The sequence below is a fragment of the Oreochromis niloticus genome, linkage group LG18, assembly GCF_001858045.2.
Source record: "Oreochromis niloticus isolate F11D_XX linkage group LG18, O_niloticus_UMD_NMBU, whole genome shotgun sequence".
NCBI lineage: Eukaryota > Metazoa > Chordata > Actinopteri > Cichliformes > Cichlidae > Oreochromis > Oreochromis niloticus.
In genome coordinates, this window is record NC_031982.2 from 7,447,719 (window position 1) to 7,471,251 (window position 23,533).

At 42.2% G+C, this 23,533-nt stretch overlaps 1 protein-coding gene across 1 annotated transcript; it reads left to right on the plus strand.

The window, feature by feature from the left end:
• The first annotated feature begins 7,363 nt into the window (after window positions 1-7,363).
• On the plus strand, window positions 7,364-22,276 carry col6a2 (collagen, type VI, alpha 2). Its single transcript, XM_013265505.3, has 32 exons — window positions 7,364-7,554; window positions 9,267-9,354; window positions 9,486-9,586; window positions 9,685-9,828; window positions 11,173-11,535; window positions 11,616-11,636; window positions 11,731-11,796; window positions 11,897-11,995; window positions 12,101-12,127; window positions 12,235-12,261; window positions 12,355-12,399; window positions 12,504-12,557; window positions 12,632-12,694; window positions 12,786-12,848; window positions 12,951-13,004; window positions 13,088-13,123; window positions 13,217-13,279; window positions 14,069-14,131; window positions 14,225-14,287; window positions 14,381-14,443; window positions 14,544-14,594; window positions 14,679-14,777; window positions 14,856-14,918; window positions 14,998-15,033; window positions 15,122-15,167; window positions 15,261-15,413; window positions 15,503-15,597; window positions 16,902-17,083; window positions 17,179-17,357; window positions 17,455-17,493; window positions 19,435-19,766; window positions 21,276-22,276. Exons 2-32 carry the CDS (start codon window positions 9,279-9,281, stop codon window positions 21,543-21,545), a joined length of 3,036 nt encoding a protein of 1,011 aa, XP_013120959.2. The 5' UTR covers window positions 7,364-7,554; window positions 9,267-9,278; the 3' UTR covers window positions 21,546-22,276.
• The last annotated feature ends 1,257 nt before the right edge of the window (window positions 22,277-23,533 follow it).

Below are 23,533 nucleotides of genomic sequence, written 5' to 3' on the forward strand. Positions count from 1 at the left end.
ATTCCTGATTTGGATTCAGAAGACAGACACCCTCACTACTTTTAAGATTAGGCTTAGAGCTTTCTTTTTTTAATATGTACAGGGAGTGCAGAATTATTAGGCAAATGAGTATTTTGTCCACATCATCCTCTTCATGCATGTTGTCTTACTCCAAGCTGTATAGGCTCGAAAGCCTACTACCAATTAAGCATATTAGGTGATGTGCATCTCTGTAATGAGAAGGGGTGTGGTCTAATGACATCAACACCCTATATCAGGTGTGCATAATTATTAGGCAACTTCCTTTCCTTTGGCAAAATGGGTCAAAAGAAGGACTTGACAGGCTCAGAAAAGTCAAAAATAGTGAGATATCTTGCAGAGGGATGCAGCAGTCTTAAAATTGCAAAGCTTCTGAAGCGTGATCATCGAACAATCAAGCGTTTCATTCAAAATAGTCAACAGGGTCGCAAGAAGCGTGTGGAAAAACCAAGGCGCAAAATAACTGCCCATGAACTGAGAAAAGTCAAGCGTGCAGCTGCCAAGATGCCACTTGCCACCAGTTTGGCCATATTTCAGAGCTGCAACATCACTGGAGTGCCCAAAAGCACAAGGTGTGCAATACTCAGAGACATGGCCAAGGTAAGAAAGGCTGAAAGACGACCACCACTGAACAAGACACACAAGCTGAAACGTCAAGACTGGGCCAAGAAATATCTCAAGACTGATTTTTCTAAGGTTTTATGGACTGATGAAATGAGAGTGAGTCTTGATGGGCCAGATGGATGGGCCCGTGGCTGGATTGGTAAAGGGCAGAGAGCTCCAGTCCGACTCAGACGCCAGCAAGGTGGAGGTGGAGTACTGGTTTGGGCTGGTATCATCAAAGATGAGCTTGTGGGGCCTTTTCGGGTTGAGGATGGAGTCAAGCTCAACTCCCAGTCCTACTGCCAGTTTCTGGAAGACACCTTCTTCAAGCAGTGGTACAGGAAGAAGTCTGCATCCTTCAAGAAAAACATGATTTTCATGCAGGACAATGCTCCATCACACGCGTCCAAGTACTCCACAGCGTGGCTGGCAAGAAAGGGTATAAAAGAAGAAAAACTAATGACATGGCCTCCTTGTTCACCTGATCTGAACCCCATTGAGAACCTGTGGTCCATCATCAAATGTGAGATTTACAAGGAGGGAAAACAGTACACCTCTCTGAACAGTGTCTGGGAGGCTGTGGTTGCTGCTGCACGCAATGTTGATGGTGAACAGATCAAAACACTGACAGAATCCATGGATGGCAGGCTTTTGAGTGTCCTTGCAAAGAAAGGTGGCTATATTGGTCGCTGATTTGTTTTGGTTTTGTTTTTGAATGTCAGAAATGTATATTTGTGAATGTGGAGATGTTATATTGGTTTCACTGGTAAAAATAAATAATTGAAATGGGTATATATTTGTTTTTTGTTAAGTTGCCTAATAATTATGCACAGTAATAGTCACCTGCACACACAGATATCCCCCTAAAATAGCTAAAACTAAAAACAAACTAAAAACTACTTCCAAAAACATTCAGCTTTGATATTAATGAGTTTTTTGGGTTCATTGAGAACATGGTTGTTGTTCAATAATAAAATTATTCCTCAAAAATACAACTTGCCTAATAATTCTGCACTCCCTGTAAAAACATATAGTTAGGGTTGGATCAGGTGACCTTGAACCCTCCCTTAGCGATTCTGCTTTAAGTTCAGACTGCTAGATGTCTTTTTCATGCCCCTCTTTTTACTCTTTAATTGTTGTCTTCTCTTTCTGATAGTTTGTGTTTTGCTCTAATTTCTCTGTGTTCTCTTTTTAATCTTCCCTTTCCCCAACTAACAGGTGAGGCCTGTTTCCTTGTTATTCCTGGTTATGACAAATTAAGCAGATAGTTGATTAATGTAATTCTCAATAATGATGATTAAAGAGATCAGTGGGCAAGTCCATCATCAGGCTTAAAAAACACCATAAACCCATCAGAGAGATAGCAAAAATATTTGGGAGTGGTCAAATCAACAGGCAATGCACTGGTCAGCTCAGCAACACCAAAACATCTAGAAGACAGAAACCAACTAAACTGCAGACAACTGAGAGAATTATTTCTACGGTTAAGAAAAATGTCTTCATAACATCTAACCAAGTGTACAACACTGTCAAGGAGATAGAGATCTTATACAATCAATAATGAAAATGAGACAAAATAAGATCTTTTACAATCAAGAGATGCCTTCGTGAAAGGAAATACAGAGGATATGCAACAAGATGCAAACTACTGGTTGCACTCGAAAACAGGTAGGCCAAATTAGACTTTGCCAGAAAACATGTAAAAGAGTCTGGATAGTAACTGGGAAAAAGGGAAAAGTATAAAGAAAGACAGAAACAGCTTCTGATCCATAGCATACTGTGTTTATCAACGTGGTGAGGACAGTGTTGTGGTATAGAGTATATCTACTGTTTATTGATGATATGACTGCTGATAGAAGCAGCAGGATGAATGCTGAAGCATACAGGACTAAATGTTGCAAGACCGATCAGGTGATTTCACAGTCCAAATGGATAATGATCCAAATAGTGCTGCAAAAGCAACCCAAGAGTTTCTCAAAGGAAAGAAATTAGATCTTCTTCAATGGCTACGTCAGTCACCTGATCTCAACTCAGCAGAGCGTTTCTTTTAGCTATTAAATACAAAACCAAATGCAGAAAAACTCACAAACAAACAACAACTGAAGGTGACTATGGTAAAGGCCTTGCAGAGCATCTCAAAGGAGGAAACAGCATTTGGTGATATCTATGGGTTATGTATCAGTAATTACGGAGTGCAAAGGATTTTCATCCAGGTGTTAAACACAAACCCATCCATTCATCCATCTATTTTCATCCACTTATTCGGGCAGAAGCCTAAGCAGAGAAGCACAGACCTTCCCCATTCACCTTCATAAGCTTATATGAGGAAACACTGAGGAATTCCCTGGCCACCCAAGAGATGTAATCTCCTCGGCGTGTCCTGAGGCCTCTTCCTGGTGGAACATGCCCAGGACACTTCACCAAGGAGGTGCTCACGAGGCATCCTTGTTTTCATCCTTTCGGTGTGGAGGAGTAGCGGCTCTACTCTGAGCCCCTCTCAAATGATTGAGCTGCTTATCCTATCTCAAATGGAGAGGCCAGCCATGCTTCAGAGAAAGTTGTTATAGTTGCAGTTATAGCTTCTGTCTGAATTAATAAATCTTTTCAACAGTTTTGATGATCTTTCATGCAGCAGTGGTATATAGATGACTTTACATGAAAAGTTTCATGCATAAGAGTTTAATCTTCATTTCATACAAAACTAAAAAAATATATAGTGTGAAGCTTTACATAGATAAAAGTGCGGTTGTGAGATTAGCAAATTAGCATGCCAGCATTAGCATTAGCTCTGGAAATTCTCCAAGAGTTGCTAGCTGTGCTGTAGACATGTCTTTTTTTTTTAGTGCTGTCAGGGTTAATCTCATTAAAATGATGTTAACGCCATAACCGCATTAACGCGGAAAATCTCTGTTAGCGGAGTTAGCACGGAACGCCCCGTGTGTGGGGCTGCACTGCGTCAACGCGTTAGCGCGGTTAGCTCGTTAGCGCCGTGCAGCCCCTTTTCTTTATAACAATATTTAAGAATTATTTTTAATAAAACAATAAAAAGTAATCAGGAAAGAGTGGGGATAATTTTTAAGCCTGTTGTACACTGCTAACATTGGAATTAGTATTACGGTCATTACAGTGTTCTAATAACGAGCCAGGTTGTTCTTTGAAAACAGCTTAATGTTCCATCTCTCAGTGTAACAGGCCAGCAGTCTCCTACACCTTCCAAAGTGCTACCCATTATGACAGCAGGTATCAGCATGTTGAAATGCCCCTAGCAAAACAAGATCCAGGGCTGCTGACCTCCTTGCAGAAAAAGGACAAGAGAAGGAATTCGTCTAGCAGAGATTATCTATGATTTATTTCAAATATTTCCCTTTTCATCACTCTGTATCCAGAGAGGCACAAGTGTTTGATTTTCTTCTCTATTGCTCAATGCGAAACACATGTTTTAAATTAAATCTCCTTAGTCAGAATTCAGGAGAAATTCGTTGAGACTGCCTCACTAAATCTGTTGTTTTCCCCTCTAGTGATCCTGATTTTTTTGCCACTGTTTAGATCTTGACTGTGCAGCGTTTATGTGTGCACCATACGCGCACTGCTGTTCGGGGGTGTGTGTATCTCTGTACTGTTTGATACATCCCTTCCTGTGTCCAAGTAATTTTAAAATGACCTGAGCCCGAACTGCGCTTATCAGATTGTTCCACAGATCTTTCCCCAGTGTGCATGTTTTTTTGTGCGCATGTGCATGGATGTGTTCACTTGCATGTTGCCATGCATGATTTACATTTGCATGCACTTTTAAATCTGTTGAATTTGCATGCATGCAGCTATGCTCTTGCATGGTGGCGCCAAGCACACAACACAGCTTGTGCTGGCTATTCTGCAGCTTTTCTGCAATTTCCCCCGCTCCTCCTGTTTTCTGAAGTAACTGGACCTTTCTGTGCTGTCCTACCCTCAGACCTCAGAACAGACTTTTTCCGAGGAAATTCGTTGCAAGTGTCGAAACAGTTTTTTTGACCATTAATGTGCAAGATGTTTCCAAAAAAGTTGCAAAAAGCTGTTTGTCTATTACAGTTCTCTAGAACTCTGGAAATGGTTATGCACTAAACCTCTTCAGAGTGAAGTTGTCTTTCAGTCCATGTGAAAGAAATTAAAAAATGATAAAAACAGAGAAGAAGAAATAAACGCGCGTGTGTGTGTGTGTGTGTGTGAGAGAGAGAGAGAGAGAGAGAGAGAGAGAGAGATGCAAAGAGGTAACAACTCCCAGCTGTTTTGTCTAAAGACAAAGCACATCTGGATGAAGAGAGAGACTGCCAAAAGAAGCAAAAAATGGGGGTTAATGTTAACTTACGTAATGTTTAAATGTAATATCCTGGTATTTCTTTACATATACATATCCAAATCAAGAACTGTTCTGGAAACCCTCTTGAAAGAATGCCTCACATTCACACACCCACTGACCATCACAGAGATTAAAGCACAGCAAACAACCCATATCTGCGCTTAGTTTGTTCTGCAAGAACAAACTAACAGGCAGCAAGAATGTTTGTCTGCTCTTTCACCGCACAGCTCTTAACTTTTTTTATTTTTCCCCCTGTTGCCCTTCATGTGCATTTGCAGATGTTTGCATGTTCCTTGTGGCCTTTTCCATGGAACTGTGAGAAACGAAAGCTGCAGCAGTGTCTGAGTATGATCGTTTTCTGGACATGGCTCTACAGAAATCCCCCACAGACTGAAACTCTTTTTCAGTCCATGTGAGAAAAATTAATGTGTGTGTGTGTGTGTGTGTGTGTGTGTGTGTGTGTGTGTGTGTGTGCGTGCGTGTGTGTGTGTGTATCATGTTTAGATAGCTTTGTGAGGACAGAAAATTGGCATGCTGCTATACTTGTGAGGACGAACACCCCTTATGGGGACAAAATGCACAAGTTTGAAGGCTCAAAATGTGGTTTTAGTGTCATGGCTACAGTTAGGTTTTGGTTAGGTTAGCGAAAGCAATTACATGTCTTCATTAAAATATGAAAACGTGTGTGTGTGTGTGTGTCAGAGAGAGAGAGAAAAGCAGAGACTGGTTTACTCTTATTCGGGAGGAAGGTCATTCCTATTCTATGAGTCACCCAGTTTTAAGAGAGACCAGAACACCCCCATCTCTCCATCACACGCACACACACACACACACACACACACACACACATTGCTCCACTCTTCTCTTTTTAAGGAAAAGCCCTTCCCCATCCAAGACAGAGAGAAGAGCTTCACATAGTAATAACTCTGGTCAGCAGCTGGCCTTCTCCTCCTCCTCGTCATACTCTTTTCTGTCTCAGCACTTCTTTTCATCTTCCCACACGGCAGATTCCTGCCTCACCTCCAGCCACCTCTGTAACAGAGGTAAAGTTAAGAGTACAAAGCAGGAGGATCATCTTCAAAAATGTCCTCTCACAGATTCGTTATGTGTTCATGAGTGTCACTTCGTCTAAAGACTGACGAGGTATTTTATGTTGATCCTTGAGGTACAGCTTCAAAGTAAAACTCCAGATTTTCATTTTTATTTTTTTACAGCATCTTCCAAAGTGAGTTAATCCACACGACCACTTCATTTCCAGATTGTTGGCCCTGCCATGTAAAGATGTACAACTCTGTTCCTGATTTGCCTCCTGTGTTCTGCACTGGATTACACATTAGTGGCAGTGTTAGTCTTTACTGCAAAGGCTCCAGCAGCATAATCTGCAATGATGACATAAATTAAGGCATGCTTTCCATTCACACTGTAAATCTAAGTGTTTGTGCAGATGTGCACAGACAGGGTAAATCCCCTAAAAAAGGGGAGAACTCCCACTACATTAACACATACAAGTAAGTAAAGAGTTCACTTTAAGTACCTCAAAATGTATAAACATGGTGCGCAGAGTCATGCACAGGCTGCCTGTGTTTACACCAGGTATAAACTGCAGAGCTTGGCCTACTAATTGCAAGCAGATCACCAGGAACAGGCAAGAGGGTTGGGTTAGAAGTATGGAGGGGGGTTAAGTCTGGTCTTTATCCTGTTTTATTTCAGTCTGCCATATGTCTGAGATCAACTGTGAATACCTCCTAAATGCTTTAGCTTGAGGACCTGAAAGCTCAGCGTGTCCTCAGGTTTGCACCATGTGTTCTGTAGAATACCGATGATAAAAAAAAATCAGTGGATTTTAAGATAGAAACAAGTTTTGGCATCCCAAATTAGTGGTGCTTGGCAATGCTGTAAATGACTTGTTGGCCTATAACCTGTCAAGCATATCTGAAATATATCTCTCATCAGTGATATCAAGTCATTTTGAGCCAGAAAGAATATTCCTATGACAAGGCAGAAGCTGCAGTTTGTTTGTTTTTGTTTTTTGACAAAGTGACTTTTATATATCTTTTATTTATTCAGTTAAAAAGTATCATTGAAATTAAAAATGTCATTTTTAAAGAGTGATCAGCCCAAATATAACATCATACTTCTGTAAAGAGAATTAAATTCATTTAAGTGGCCAAAAATGTAGAACACGGAGCCTGTATGATAATGCAGAATCATAAGAAGCAAAGACATTAGACATAAAGAGCACATAGAAACACTGCCAATCAGTTTCTGGCAAACGACCACCTGTTGGCACGACAGGCACTGGGTACACGCACGCGCGCACACACGGATTCCAGCGAAGCCACGGCGCCTCCAAGCGGACAGCGTTGCGCACTGAGGTGCGCTGGGAGGAGGAGGAGGGCTCAAGAGCTCGTAGCTGGGGCTGGACTGGGACAGGCGGGCGAACGGACGGTTCTTCTGCGGGAAGCAAACGCGCATCCAGGGTGTCATTTCCCACTCTCTCTTCCTGTATCACTCGTTCTCTCGGCTTCCCCCCCTGTGGAGATGAGCAGATAATCAACAGATAAACTGCTGACGAAGTTCTGAAGTTGTGTAGAGTTTGGGTAAGCTGCACTTTTACGCACAGACTCTTTTTGCCTCTCTGCTTCCCTCTCTCTCTCTCTCTGTGTGTGTGTGTGTGTGTGTCGTGAACCTGCCTGTCTCCCTCTTCTCTCCTTCTCTGTCTTGTAATTTACTCCGATGAGCTGAAATGATGGTGTTTGTGCGAACTCTAACTCTCAGGCTGCTGCTCTGAGAACTCACAAACTTCTCGCTTTAAACAAACAACTTAAAAAAAATCAGAGAGTGGACGGTAAATTTGTGTAATCTCTGAGTTTTTTTGCATGATATTCACCCGCGCTGAGCTCTAACGCTGTGAGAGCTCCCACTCGCTCGTGGCCCGGGCAGTGGAAGAGGAGTGGGAACATCTGCAGAAGCTGCAGGACTCACAGCCGTTTGTCCGCTAGAGGGACCCGCAGCAAACCGCGTCGCTGACGAGGTGCTGGCTGATGTTCCAGCGTTAAAATAAAATGTAGGCCTGTATGAAAACTCAGTATCGCTGGTGGGGGAAAATCATTTTGTTTCACAGATACGAGCTCCGCCGGCAGAACAGCTGAGCTGTGTAGAATGACATATATGAATGACATTTGTAGAACTGGAAATTGTGTTGAAAGTTCTTTGTTCTCAGGCGGAAGCTGTTTTCTCCTGTTTTGCGCCGCTAGTGAGTGCGTTTTTCATACTGTGCTCTTGTAGGCATGATTTTTAGCTGGACTTAGTTTAAATGGAATGATGGACAACAGACAATAGTTCTTAGCTTATTTCATTTTGCTTCTGCCCAGATCATAAGAGCGCCCACAAGGCCCAATGTGCAACTGGTTTCTGTACATTTGTTTTGAATGGCAGAGACATGTCATGTTGAAGCTGTAAAATGTGTGATGCATAAGGTCACTGAGCCTGCCCTCAATGGGTTAACCTTGGTGTCACAGCTCTGGCTTTATGTGAGAGTGGAGAAATCCTCTTGATGGCAGTAGAGTGAGACCTTTGAAAGAATTTGGTTTGAAATAAAAATGTGTGCCTTTCTTTTTATCCAATCAACAGCCTGGTCTCTGGTCTCCAGGTGCAGCCACAGTCTGACCCTGATGTTCACGAACAGTGCAAGGCTGAGGTTTCATGCCTTATGTTCTGAGAATATAATCAGGTCAATACCTCGTAGCTTTGAGCTTGAACTGAACTACTTCAGTCCTGCACAAGTTTTGTTGTTCTCATTGAACTTTGATGGAATCTGGTTGTAGTTTGACAGCGGGTTACGTTTCTACAGTGACACAGTCACTACAGTCATACAGTTATTACATTTTCAAACTTTTATTGTTTTCTTTTCTGTCTTTAGACATAAAAAAACAAGTTTGACTCATGTGATGCTTTCAGACCTCTTACATAACTGCAAGGCAGCCATTTTGTTCACTGTACAACAGTCCCTGCATGTGTTTGTTTGACACTGATGTCGGATGCAGAAAATAAAAAAAAAACGGTGCAGTTTTAAACGGGAAAAAAACACTCTAGATAACAAAAATTTCATATAGTGAAGCGTGCATTTTCAGAGGTTTTTATAATGTGGGATATATTAAAGGCTATTCTCTCATCATTTCTTTTTTTCATCTTAAGAATCTCATCATGCATGTCTTTACCTTTCTTTGCTGTTTTATGCTGCAGTTGCTACTCACTGAATTAATTTTCAGACTGCAATAACTGAAAAGTGTGTCTCAATGTGCCGTGACAGGAGAAGAGGAAGATGGTGGGGTTAGAGTTCATTCTGGTCGCTCTTCTCTTTGGAGCCCTGACTCATGCCCAGAAACAAGACTGCAACAGTGAGCGCGACAAAACTGAACAGCCACAGTTTCACTAACACAACATGGAACATTTGTCTGATTCAAGTACTCTGTGATGTAACAGGAAGGTATAAGTTTGTGTTTTTGTGTTCTCATTTTTTCCCTTCTAGAAACAAAAGTCTGTCCCATAGACGTGTATTTCACCATAGACACGTCGGAGACTGTTGCCCTGCAGGAGTCGCCTCCTGGAGCACTTGTGGAGAGTATCAAGGTTGCTCATTTATTTACAACTCTGTGGCTTAAAACAATCCCTATTGTTGGATTTAGTAAAAGTAACAGCTGTGTTGTGTAATGTTGTTGATGCTGTAGAGCTTCACCAGCCAGTTTGCAGATCGTTTGGATGATGAAGAGCTCAGAGGCGTCGTGCAGATCAACTGGAAAATCGGTGGACTGCACTTCTCCCAGACACAAAAGGTTTTCAGTCGGTTTGCAGCCAAGAATGAATTCATCACGGTGAGTGACACACACCACAAAAACCTTGAATCTTTTAAATACACCTGTTCACTTTTTGTCCAATAGCCAGCTGACCTAATTGGCACAAAGACAAAGACATGAATTTCCTTGTTGTTATAAAGGGGTAAATAATCGATATAGTACACATGCTGAATTCATTTCATAGTAACTTGATATTTCCTATTTGCCTGTATGTTATCTATACAAAGAATGGCAGTAAGGAACATAGTTTTAAATAGCTCTATATTGTATTATTATCACTTTGACCTTTAGCTCAATCAGTTGGGCTTGAAACAGAAGTCAGAGGTCAGACATGGCATGATATCTGAAACCTTTATATAGTGCTTTATATATATTTACAATACAAGTTATTAGGCTTTTTCTCAATTTCGGACCAATAAATCATTAAGCTGACCTTGAAGAATATAGGGCAAATTTTCATGGCCTGTTAACCTGTGACCCCACAATACATACCTACAAAATTTTATCAGAATTCATTCAAAACTTCTTAATCTAACGTGTTTACAGATTGTCACACCCGTAAACACTACCAAAAACATACCCTTTGGTTACACCAGTTGGGCACTAAGGAAACACGAGAGTCCATGGGGATCGACTCTCTTTTAGGGTGAGCCTTAAGTGGCCACCCCAGGAACTGCAGTTTCTGGTGGTAGTTTTTCACCTGTGGAAGTTGCTGCTTGAAGAAAACCCCCAAAATAGAGAGACGGATAAATTCAGTTCAAGTTCATTTTATGTATTAGCACCAAATGAAAACAACCGTTACCTCAAGGCGCTTTATATTGTAAGGTAAAGACCCTACAGTAATACAGAGAAAAGCCCAACAATAAAGAAACCCCCCCCCCCCCACGAGAAAGCACTTGATGACAGTGGGAAGGAAAAACTCTCTTTTAACAGGAAGAAATCTCCAGCAGAACCAGGCTCAGGTAGGGGCGGCCATCTGCCCTGCCTGTCTGGGGCTGAGGGGAGGTAGACAAGACAAAAACCACCTTGTGGAAGAGAGCCAACTACTAATAATAACTAATGATTAAATGCAGAGTGGTGTATAAACACATAGTGAGTTAAAAGAAGTGAATGAAGAAGAAACATTCAGTGCATCATGGGAAGCCCCCAGCAGCCTAGGACGAATGCAACATAACTAAGCAAGGATTCAGGGTCACCTGATCCAGCGTTAACTGTAAACATTTAAAAAAGGAAAGTTTTAAGCCTCATCCTATCAGGCTTCTCCTTTAATGTTTCTGCTGAAAGCAACCCATATAACATAAAATAACACCAATTTTATAACTCATCCTTCATGATAACGCCTCTGATTTTCTCTGTTTCCAGGGTGTGAGTAGAATCAATTATTTGGGTAAAGGGACCTACACTGATTGTGCCCTCAGAGCCATGGCAACGGAGATACAGAGCTCACCCTCATACCCCAAGGCCCTCCGATTTGCTGTTGTCATCACTGATGGCCACGTGACTGGAAACCCGTGTGGGGGTATTAAGGTGGCAGCAGAGGAGGCTCGTGACAAGGGCATCCATATCTTTGCTGTGGCAGCATCGAATAACATAGAAGAGCCTGGGCTGAGAGATATCGCCAGCTCTCCAGTGTCCCTCTACAGGAATGAATATGCAGCTGTGAAGTTCAGCCAGAACAGAGTCACGATAGATACCCCAACTATTGATCGAATCATCAAGACAATGGTAACTTCTGAACACACACGCATAAACAGTCACAGCTACTGACAGCTACTGCTAACGTTTTGTTTCCTTTGTCTTCACAGAAACATCTGGCATATGTAGAGGTGAGACACACCTGAGAATCAGAAGAGGATCAATTTATGAGCTGCCTTCCTTTATCTTCACTGACTGTTTCTCCTTGTGTCTTGTGAACCGCAGTGTTACAATGTGTCCTGTCTGGAGACAAAAGGGCCTCCTGGTCCAAAAGGCCACAGGGGACAAAAAGTGAGTTTAACACACACAGAAACACACATGCTTAGAGCATTTTAACCTAGGTGACTTTGATCCTCACAAATGTTTTCTCCTCTGAACTCGATGACGGCAGGGAGCTAAAGGAGACCATGGAGAGCCAGGACAAAAAGGAGAGAGAGGTCGCCCAGGAGACCCTGGTATCGAAGGTCCAATCGGTCAGCCCGGTATCAAAGTAAGAAGCCACACTTTCGCCTACCCATCATCCTCATCAGTGCAACTCTTAATATTGATTTAGGCTTCATAATGACACATGGTTTTCTTTGTCTCTTCTCTGTAGGGAGAACCAGGTCTAAAAGGCGAGAAGGTGTGGCTTTTGTGTTTTTTTAACTATGGAGATGTTTGAAAATGAATGAAAGTAACGTCTGTGTTTATTATACCTCAAATGACTGCTGATTTTTTGTCTGACTACAGGGAGAGATTGGAACTCAGGGAAAAAAGGTATGTCTTATCTAACTGCATCTCTAAATAATCATTAATGCTGGAAGGTGATTTGCTTTTCTTATCTAACTGTCTCCTCTTTGTTCTCATTAGGGTGTGGCTGGCATCCCAGGACGCAATGGGACAGATGGGCAGAAGGTAGGACTCAAGCAGTCTTCACTTAATAAATGCTCTTATTTTGAAATGAAGCTCCAGCTTTGGATCATGGGATGCTTTTCTGATGTATTTGTCGTTGTTTTTAGGGTAAAATTGGGCGAATCGGCGCTCCAGGCTGCAAAGGAGACCCAGGCGACAGCGTATGTCACTGATTACTATTCAAAACTATTATTACATACTATCTATTTATGGTCTGTTTTTTGATGGTTTGCAGGGTCCCGATGGTCACCCTGGAGATGTCGGTGAACGTGGGCCTCCTGGAACTGATGGAGACAAGGTAGATGGTTGCTCCTGCTATAAAAATATATAAAATTAAAAAATCTATAATTTGTTCAACAGGTGATGAAAGTCTGCTTTATTGTCTTTAGGGAGATCCTGGGCGCCCTGGAAGATCTGGCCCGCCTGGCCCAGACGGAGATACTGGACCAAAGGTAAATTCTGTACCAGCGAACAGACGGAATAGCAGCATGGAAGTCACATTAGTATGATTAGTGTTGGAGGTGAGAGACTAAACTCTGGTGTTTCATCTGCAGGGAGAGAGGGGAAGTCCTGGATCACCTGGTATTCCTGGAGCGAAAGGAAACTCTGTAAGATGCATCACCACATAAATCACAAAGACACACTCATTCACCTGCTTCAAGGCGCTGATTGCTCTGTTGTGTGTTTTTAGGGAACCCCTGGAGTTCCAGGTGTTCCAGGCGAGAAGGTGAGAACACCTGTTTCATTTGCCAACAGTCGTTCTCCTGCGTGCTTTGTCTTTATGTGACATCACAGCTGCCATGCCTTTTTTTGTTTGTAGGGTAGAAGAGGAGACTATGGTCCAAAGGGTTCACAAGGGCCTCCAGGCACTAAGGGAGAGAAGGTATGTCTTTATGTACACACTGACACAAATCGTAAATGTCAGGTTCAGGTTTCTTTATTTGTAGCTGAGGGCGGTTTGGTCTTCAGTAGGTAAGCAACCCATCGACACACACATGCAAAACACAAAACAACAGATAAGCAAAAGAAATGAATAGCACTAAATAAATGGTCAACTCTGCATCATGAAGGATATCAAAGCTGTGATTTGTTCATCTGGTTGATGGTTGCTGGAACAAAAACGTTTTTATTGCATGCTGTTTTGTACTTTCAACACTGCCAGCCTTCATCAAGTAGGAAGAAACTGAAAGTCAGTATGCAAAGGATGCGACTGCTTAAAGTAAGATCGAAGCAGCCGACCGCTGGAACTGTCTGGCCTCAGCTGTGGCTCACCAATCAGCCTTTTAGACCAATCAGCTTAACTGAGAGAGTTTTTGTTGCTTACAGATATCTGACCTGTGCCACCAAGGAAAAGGATAGCCTAAGAAAAAAAAGTCGAATCTCTTTTTTTATGCACAGCTCCAAAGTATGCTTGAAAGTCCAATCAGTCAGTAAAGGCTCCAAGATTTTTACAAGACTTTTTTGTAAGTAAGTTGTTGTTTTTTTACATGTCACACTGACATCTACTAAATCATCCAGGACACCGCTGTGGTTGGTCTTGTTGTCCTATCCCACTATCTTCTACATCAGCTGCGTGATGAATTATTCGCATATCCTCAAATGATTTATCTCTTAAATGGGTTTTATTATTCCACCACTGGGAGGTTGAAGGGTGTTTTTTACTGTGTTTCAGGGTGAAAATGGGCCTGAGGGCCAGAGGGGACTTCCCGGTGAAACAGGAAGTGATGGGGCAAAGGTAATATGAACTGCGGTGTCACATTGATTGTCATTGAACACTATACACTCTTGAGCTCTTTAATCTACTTGCACTTTTCTTTGTTCTGAACAGGGTGACGTTGGCTTGCCAGGACCTAGGGGACCAGCAGGCCCATCAGGAGAGCCAGGAAGACTCGTGGGTTAAAAGTCACATTTGAGAACTATATTTAAAAGTCCCTTAAAGACACATATGTTAATTCACTCTCCATTTACTCTGCTTGTATTTCAGGGTAGCAGAGGTGACCCTGGTGATGCTGGACCAAGAGGAGAGCCTGGAAACGTTGGACCAAAGGTTAGACTCTCCACGTTTGTTTCTGTGGTAGCCATCTTCATAGATGGAGTTTCTATAGCTGCAGTTCCTTGTTTTGACTCTTTGTTTTATCGCTGCTCAGGGAGACCGTGGAAGAGCTGGCTTTAGCTATGCGGGATCAAGAGGAGAACCGGTAACTTAGAATCAATGCATTAACACTGCTTATAGTTTCTGCCTGACATGGCCAGGTGATGAAATTTTCCCCGATAATACGCAGGGTGACAGAGGAGACAAGGGTAAGCGTGGACCTCGTGGCACCAGAGGTGACTGTGGTCAAAAGGGTGAACCTGGACTTAAAGGAACTCCAGGACAACCAGTAAGTAGCACCTCGGATGAAATTTGAAGTTTCTATTTCGCTCAAAGGAAAGCTGTGTGATTTATTTCCTTCCAACAGGGCGAGACAGGGTCCCAGGGTGAACCTGGACCAAGAGGCCCAAGAGGAGAACCTGGGCGTGATGTGAGTACACAAAAAGAAACAGTCAGATCCAAAATGTAGTTGCATTCGCAGTGTGACATTTCGCATTGTCTTTTTGCAGGGAGATCCTGGCCCTGAGGGGGATCCCGGCCTCACTGTGAGAATATTTCAACCAACTGCACTTTTATTACGTCAGCACAAACACATAATGATGATTTAATGATGTTTCCTGTCTTTTCCTGCAGGAATGTGACGTCATGAACTACATCAGAGAGACGTGTGGCTGCTGTGGTGAGTTTGTTTGCCCCTCTCTAAACATTCATGACATCAGACTGCTCTGTCAGATTGTCAGACCTTCACAGCGAGCTGCGTTTTCATTTCTAGACTGTGAGAAACGTTGCGGACCGCTGGACATCGTGTTTGTTATCGACAGCTCAGAGTCAGTGGGTCTCACCAACTTCACCCTGGAGAAGAACTTTGTCATCAACACCATCAGCAGACTGGGATCATTTGCCAAAGACCCTCAGTCAGACACAGGTAGATACAGCTGTCAGACTTTAAGTTCACATCTTTACAAGATGACTCCCAATTAAACCTGTTAATAAGATAGCCATGCTTGTTTCCAGGCACTAGGGTGGGAGTGGTTCAGTACAGTCACAGTGGAACCTTCCAAGCCATCCGGCTCAACGACCCCAAGATTGATTCATTGTCTGCTTTCAAGGTCTCACACAGACGGACACAAACACGTGTCAATAACTTGAATAGAGTTTATTTTTAGAGTAGAGAGGAGATTGTTCTTTACACCAGATGTTTTTGTTTTTTAATGAACTAGGCTGATCAGATGTGACATACTTAAGTCTGCACATGTTCCTCTCAGTACGCTGCTTAGTAGTGTCTGAGCTGCAGAACATGGAATTCACCATCATAATCATGTGTCTGGCCACATATGATGTTTTTCTTATTATAAACAAATCAGAAAACAATACAAATGATGATACAGGTTGATCCAGCCACTGTGACGTCACCCATTGGTGTGGCGACTCTCATTTTAAAGCTTTCAGTTTTACATTTTAGCCAGTGCTAATTTCAGTTTTTTAAAAGCACATGTCCCAGGCCAGAGATGGATCAGACTCGGATCTCGGATTTCAAGTTAATACTGAAGCAACTTGCAAGTTAGAAGGCTACTGCGCACACAGACATGCCTCATTAATTTTATTTTCAATAGAGCTTTAATCAACAAACGCAACAGCACATTGGATGGAAGATTTGAAACTTAGTACTGAGATTTTAAACTAGTTAAGAAAGTGTTTTCCAGATATCGTAAATCAAGTTTTAAAAAAAGCAGAGTGATTTTCCCGGACCTCTTCACAATTGAAGCTTAGAATATCTTCCCCCTGCTGGGCATTAGAAAGAATGCAAGAAGTGTAATCCAGCTTCTCTCAAACTATTGTTTGTTACAAGTGCTGATTAAATTTGGTAAACAAGTTTAAATTTGAACTTGAATGTGGTTAGTGCAAATTTTATCCTATTTTATTACATTAGGGTGTGTCTAAAAAAATGGAAATAACTTCTGAATCTGAAAAGTGATGTCAACACAGCGGTACCTTAACCTGCATTCTTACTAATGGCCAGAAGGGGGCAACTCATCTGGTTGCAAAAAGAAATCTGACTCTATAGAAGTTCATGGGAAAATATATCCACTTATCACTTGACTCATAGCCTCGACTTCATGGTCTCATGTGCTAGTTTCAAGTCCTATTTAATAATACACTTTTGTTTGTTTCATTTCAAAAAACCAAGGCAGCAACTGACAAAATGATCAAGTTGAGACTTTAAAAAGGGATTCAACAAACCACTGGGTGTCATTACAGCCCATAATTTCACCTCAGCACATATTACCATCATTTTTTTTATAGAACAAGGCCGTAGACAGACATCCTGAAACGCCTTTGTAAAAATAATGGTGGTGATGTCACGTTATACACCACAGCAAACAACTTTCATAATGTCGCCTCCATTGCTCAGGATGCAGTAAAGAATTTGGAGTGGATTGCAGGAGGTACGTTCACGCCGTCTGCTCTGAAGTACGCCTACGACAACCTGATCAGGGACAGCCGCAGAGCGAAAGCCAACGTCACTGTCGTCGTCATCACTGACGGACGTTTTGACCCCAGAGATGACGACAATTTGCTCACCTACCTCTGCAGGTGCTACTGGGGCTGCGGTTTGAGATTCATTTTTTGTGAAAAGGATAATTTTTATCTCATCGATTGTGTTTGTGTGAACCGATGCATGTGAGCAGAGATCCCAACGTTGACGTGAGCGCCATTGGTATCGGAGACATGTTTGAGCAGATCGAGGAGAATGAGAGTCTGAAGAGCATCGCCTGCCAGAGGGACGGTAAAGTAATGGGCATGAGACGCTTTGCAGACCTAGTGGCAGAGGAGTTCATTGACAAGATCGAGACCGTGCTCTGCCCAGGTAAATTCACAGAATTATTCATTATGTGCAGTTTGTAGTGGACTAACCATCTTGTTTTGTTCTTCATGTTTTGACATATTCTCTATCTTTGTTTTAGATCCTTTCATCGTGTGCCCTGATCTGCCTTGTACATCAGGTAGGATTTTTTTTTAAGTCTTAGTGTCCTTTTGTAGCTTCACTTATTCCTATAACATTTAGACCTGGATTAGGAGCTTTATTACGGGCCACTACGCTTCAAATTAAGTACTTTTTGTATTGCCTTATTGAAAGTTCTTCCATCGAGATACTTTTACCTATTTATACAAATCGCCCTGCATTTCCCTTCAGTGGTGGCCATTTACAACTTAAATACCGATAGATTTGCCTTCTTCTTGAAGCATACTGCCCCGTTAGACTGCATTAGGATTTGGTTGCAATTTGTTAAACCGTGCGAGCAGTAGGTCAGTAGAGATCATTACACCTCCTTTGTTTTGGTGCGATGACATTTTTCGGCTCAATCTAAGAATTTTCAAGCAACTCAGTGTACCTCCGACATCTCAGTTGGCTCTGTTGGTGCCTCGTGTTTGTGGGACCATGCCCACAATGTTATTCCGCCCACTCGTTGCAGGAGGGGGCATCTCTGTGGGGCAAGCCCCACCCCCCTGGAAGCCACTAGCCGAGGAAGGCAGCCCCTCATTGGTCCCCACCTCTTTGGAGGGTGTGACCAGCCTGCTGAACGGCCTGAGCGAGCAACAGTATGGGATTGGTGTGGCGACCATGGCGTACACAGCCCAGAGAGCCAAACTCGCCCAAGGAGTGGACAGGCAGCAGTGGACCCAGCTGTTCATCGACTCCTTCAAATATGTCTATGGGGACATTATGGGGGACCCAACGAAAGCCATAGGACTTTGCTAATGCTAATATGCTAACCATGCTACCTCGCCATTATGGATGCCATTGACTAATAAGCTTACTGCTGGACAAAGAATAGAATTTATTCAAACTGTGGGCATTGTTTTATTGTGTAAACTATGCAGGTGAAATATACACCTGGGCTGAACTGCATGATATGAAGCTGGTCTTTTACTAAGCTTTCAGAGAACCCTTTGTGTGAATTGACTTCAGTCAACATGTGGATTCATGATCCCTTCTGGCCTCAGAATATAAATATACATATAAACATTTATGGATATGGCACAGTCATCCTGAGTCTGTCTGCTAGTAATATGTATATAGCACGTATTCCAGAACATTTTCAATTGAAATGGAAAATGAATGTCATGCATTTGATGAAGGCAGATTTGTCTATAGAGCCATTCTTGTTATTCGGTTACAGTCGCTCCTTGATGGAGCCTCATTTTCACTGTGAATCACGAGCTCTCTGAATCACTCCGATGACAGTTTTTTTGCTATTTTGCACATATCCATGGTTACGGCCTTTATAGTTTTTTTCCCTGTGAATGAATCACGTCGGTGAAAGGCTGTTACATGTGGAAAATATCTGGTTTTACACATATCACAGCATACTGTATATGAGTCAGAGGATGGTGTATGTTGATGTTTGGTTAAATGAATTGGCACCGACTGTGAGGGAACTATTGTATGATGTGACCTTGACTGGTGCATGTTTTTTTTGGGGGGGGGGGGCTTGCATGTGGCTTGGCTTGCAAAGTAGGATGACTAGAAGAAAATGACCACAGAGTGGCTTCAACCAAATGTCATGTTATTGTTTTAGCTCTGTGACTGCAACTTGCTGATGTGAACATTGTTCATGTTGTTCATTTTGTTTCCTGTAAAATGGGATATATTCATATATTTTTTATTTTTATTTTAATGTCTTAAGAGAATAAACTCAACGAGCAAACAAAAACAGTGCTTTATTGACAAGGCCGGTCAGAATCTGGGAAGGCTACTCAAAGAAATACTGAAAGAGCCAGACTGCAGCTGGCATGCATGGAATTACAGCATGTTGTTGTTTATATCTATATACATATTTTTGTTGTTGTTGTTGCTGTTGCTGGCTTTGACTTTTGAGCATCTGTTTTCCAGCTGTAGCTCACCGAACACCCTGCTATATATGTATGTGTGTCTCTTCCAGAGCCTGCTGTGGCTGCTTGTGTTCAGCGGCCGGTGGATGTGGTGTTCCTCCTGGATGGTTCTGAGAGGATGGGGCTGGAGAACCACCGCAGGGCCAAAGAGTTCATTGAGAATGTGGCGCGCCGTCTCGTCCTGGCTACTGGCGAAAATGACGATAGGAATGCCCGCCTGGCTTTGTTGCAGTATGGCAGCCCCTCGGAGCAGAGGGTGGAGTTCGCACTGACGCATAACCTCACAGTGATCTCCGATTCACTAGCAGGCGTCGCCTACATGGATTCTTCCTCTGCTTTGGGCAGCGCTATCATCTATGCTGTCAACAATCTGGTTTTTAAGGTATAACAAATATACACAGTTTACTCATTTCCATATTGAGGGCATTTTTTTTTTTTTTTTGAGAAGTCCAGACCACTCGCTCCAGCTGTTTGAGGTGACACGCAGCTTGTGTGATGGCCAACACCCACTTGTAACTGTAAATGGCTGACAGTGCTTTATGTCTAAATTGTTGTGTTACTTAAAAATTAACCTAAACACAGAGACTTTTAGAGCCTGCCTCATGTGGCCAGATGAGGTACTGCAGTTTTTGGCATTTTGGTGTGTGTTTTATTTTGCAGTCCTGGTGGTTGTCTTTTTTCCTTTGACTCCCTGGAGTTTTCATTGATTGGCTGACAACCTTATAGCACCACTACTGCCACTATGACTTCCCGTTTTTAGACTTTACACAAGCTTTTTACATGTTACATGAGCTTTAAGAGCAACCCCAGCTATAAAGACATGTTTGCGCTAAAATATGTGCTGTGCTTTCAATAATATATATGTGGTATTAAAATATGCCAAATGTGTTCCTTTTAAGCACATTTTATATAAAACTGATTTACCAGTAGGCCGCCATTTTTATTTACTTCTCAATGCACTCTGGGTAGTGACGTCATACGGTTGCACCGCATCGAGTTCACAGTTAGCAGTGCACTGGAAATAGATTCTGTTCAACCTTTCCAGTTTGAACCAGAGCAAACCGAGAGAGGATGAAAATAGTCAACCAGTACTTTAGATGAAGATGAAAACAATCCGTCACACGAGGACGCGAGAGTGAGGGAAAACTACTGGTGTGTATGTGGCTACTGAGAGCATTTATTGTAAAGAGTTCAATTTTATGGCAGCAGCTATCCATGGTATTGCATAACCGCATGATAAAAACATTAATAGAATTCTAATTTTTATTAGACAGTGAAATTCCGATATTGTTATTTTTACAGATTCTCCATGCAACACAGTGCACCAAAACTTTGAAGCCGAATGTCTTAATCCAGATGTTCTTTGGGCAGCCCTTGTTAGTCTCCATGACCCGTATAGTGCTGGTCTACCAACTCGTAACCAGGTCACTAATAAGCAAGTTAATTAATACCGTTGCTACACTATAAAAAACAAAACAGGTTAGCTGAACGAAAGCACCTATACTGCCGACAACCAATACATGTCATCTGCCCAGAATGCATTGTGTGCGAAAAAACATGGCTTCTCCCACGGCTCCAAAATAGTTTTTAAACAACAAAGATTTAATGAATAACAAAAAAATTGTAGTTATTCTCAAGCATGTTTTTATGTAGTGCAGATAATTTCTAACATATTTAGAGTATCTTGTCATAATAGTCGTGGTTCCTTTTAAGATAATTTGGGACCTAATCATTCAAAACCTTGTACTTTTAAACATTAAAAGCTAACCTAAACTCCCTCTCCAAGTAAAAGTTGCTCCTCCTTCGTGTGTAACTGTCGCAAGTATGGAGCAACAAATGCTCAAATTATATACCACTTTATTATTATTATTTTTTTATGTTGTGTTTGTAGGGTAACAGTCGCTTGTCGCGCCGCAATGCTGAGGTGGCCTTCGTGTTCATCACTGATGGCATCACAGCCAGAGAGCAGCTGGATGAAGGTGTGAGCGCCATGAAGAGAGCGGAAGGCGTTCCCACAGTGATCGCCATGGGAAGTGACACTGATGAGGAGGTGCTAAAGAAGGTGGCGCTCGGAGACACGTCGGCCATCTTTAGGGGAGACGATTACGCCATGCTGAACAAGCCGGCCTTCTTTGAGCGCTTCATCCGCTGGATATGCTAGAGAGGAACTGTAAAGCTAGAACGAGAATTCATGGGAGGAAAGAAGGACCAGCTCCTTCAACGTACATGTAAACACACCCTCACAGACCACACCTCTGTGGTCACTATCATTACTGGATGGAAGGCACTGAGGGGGCTACATATCCTGTCATTATGGTGAAAATTAATTTCCAAAAAGCAAAAGCAGTCTATGCAGGACCAACACACACACATACACACACACACACGCACACACACACACACACACACACACACACACACACACACGCACAAAGACATGCAGTATCATTTGTATCGCAGTTGTTCTTTTAATCTCAAATCTATATTTTCAGCCAAAGACCCTCCCAAAGGAGGGGTACGTGATTTCTGAATGTGTACCACTTTATCAGTAGGCTTTATTTTGTATTAATTTTTAGTTTGCTGAAACACATTTTTCCTTCCTCTCTCACAGACGTGTGCACACACACAGTCCTTTTTTCCAGGAAGTCAGTATTTACTTAAAAGGTGCTAAAGTAGAAAAACAAGGACAAAGCCGTTTTATTTGGTATTGAATGTTTTTTTTACTTCATGTTATGCTGTAATTGTAGTTTGATCAGGGCATAAAAACATGTAGACATGTTTCACACACAAACGCATATTCAGTAGATAATTGCACATTGATTAACACACAAGCCTAAATGAACCAAATCTGTAAACCTGACGTCCAAATAAAGCCTATCATTGTGAACCCAGCACTGTCTGTTGTGTCTGGCAGCCTGTTTGTAATTTCTTTGACACCAGTGACTTTCCTCGGCTTTACGCAGTAACTGTTAGTCAGCTTGCCTCCTGCTGGATCTGCTGAATAATGACTCAAACCAATAAACTAGTTCTTTATATGTTTCATGCTCATAACTCTCCGTAACTAACAGCGGGTTGTATTTTTCCCCCCAGTCATCCAGAGCAGGTGAGACATTAAAAGACAGGGTCAGCTTCTCTAGCAACCATGTGGATTTAAAAAAGAAAAAATGTGTAGACCACACCAGCAACATTTACATCCATATCCTATAGACACCAAAGAGAGGGGTGTATAAGAAGGGTTAGCAGGAGTATGAACATTATCAGCTGTCAGATTTTTTATTCTTTTGGGACGATGTTTACATTTTAGTAGAGGTAGTCAGATCTTTAGAAAGGTATTGAGTGGTTTCGCTTTCCTGAGCCTTGACTTGTTGCGAATAGACTGACCGTGTATGATAAGAGTTTTTAGGAGTAGCTTAATTATTTCTTCCATTTCTTTTGTTTTTCATATTTGCAGTTGGTTAGCAACTGTAACAGTAGAATGGTTGTCACAATAACAGTGTAATGCCTTTTTACCAATAATGTAGTTTGGGCTGTTTCAAATATCAAATATAGTTATCGTGGCTTAAGAGTTGGGAGTTCGCCTTGTAATCGGAAGGTTACCGGTTCGAGCCCCGGCTCGGACAGTCTCGGTCGTTGTGTCCTTGGGCAAGACACTTCACCCGTTGCCTACTGGTGGTGGTCAGAGGGCCCGGTGGCGCCAGTGTCTGGCAGCCTCGCCTCTGTCAGTGCGCCCCAGGGTGGCTGTGGCTACAACGTAGCTTGCCATCACCAGTGTATGAATGTGTGTGTGAATGGGTGAATGACTGGATATGTAAAGCGCTTTGGGGTCCTTAGGGACCATAAAGGCGCTATATAAATACAGGCCATTTACCATTTACAAAGGGCGTTCAAAGTTTTTACATCAGAAGCCAATCCTGTTGCAACCCTCCCATAAAGGACTACTTTTTAGCAGGCCAGCTAAGTGCAGTGGTGTCATTCCAATAGAAGACAATAGAATTATCCTCAATGAGCACACCATTACAATCATTACTTGGCTGATTAGAAAAGAGGGGGAAATCCCAAAAATACACAGGCAGAGAAATACACAGCCAAAACAGTAAGTCAGTGGGTGAAAATGCTCAATGATTGCAACTGCAAAAAGAGATAAAATTA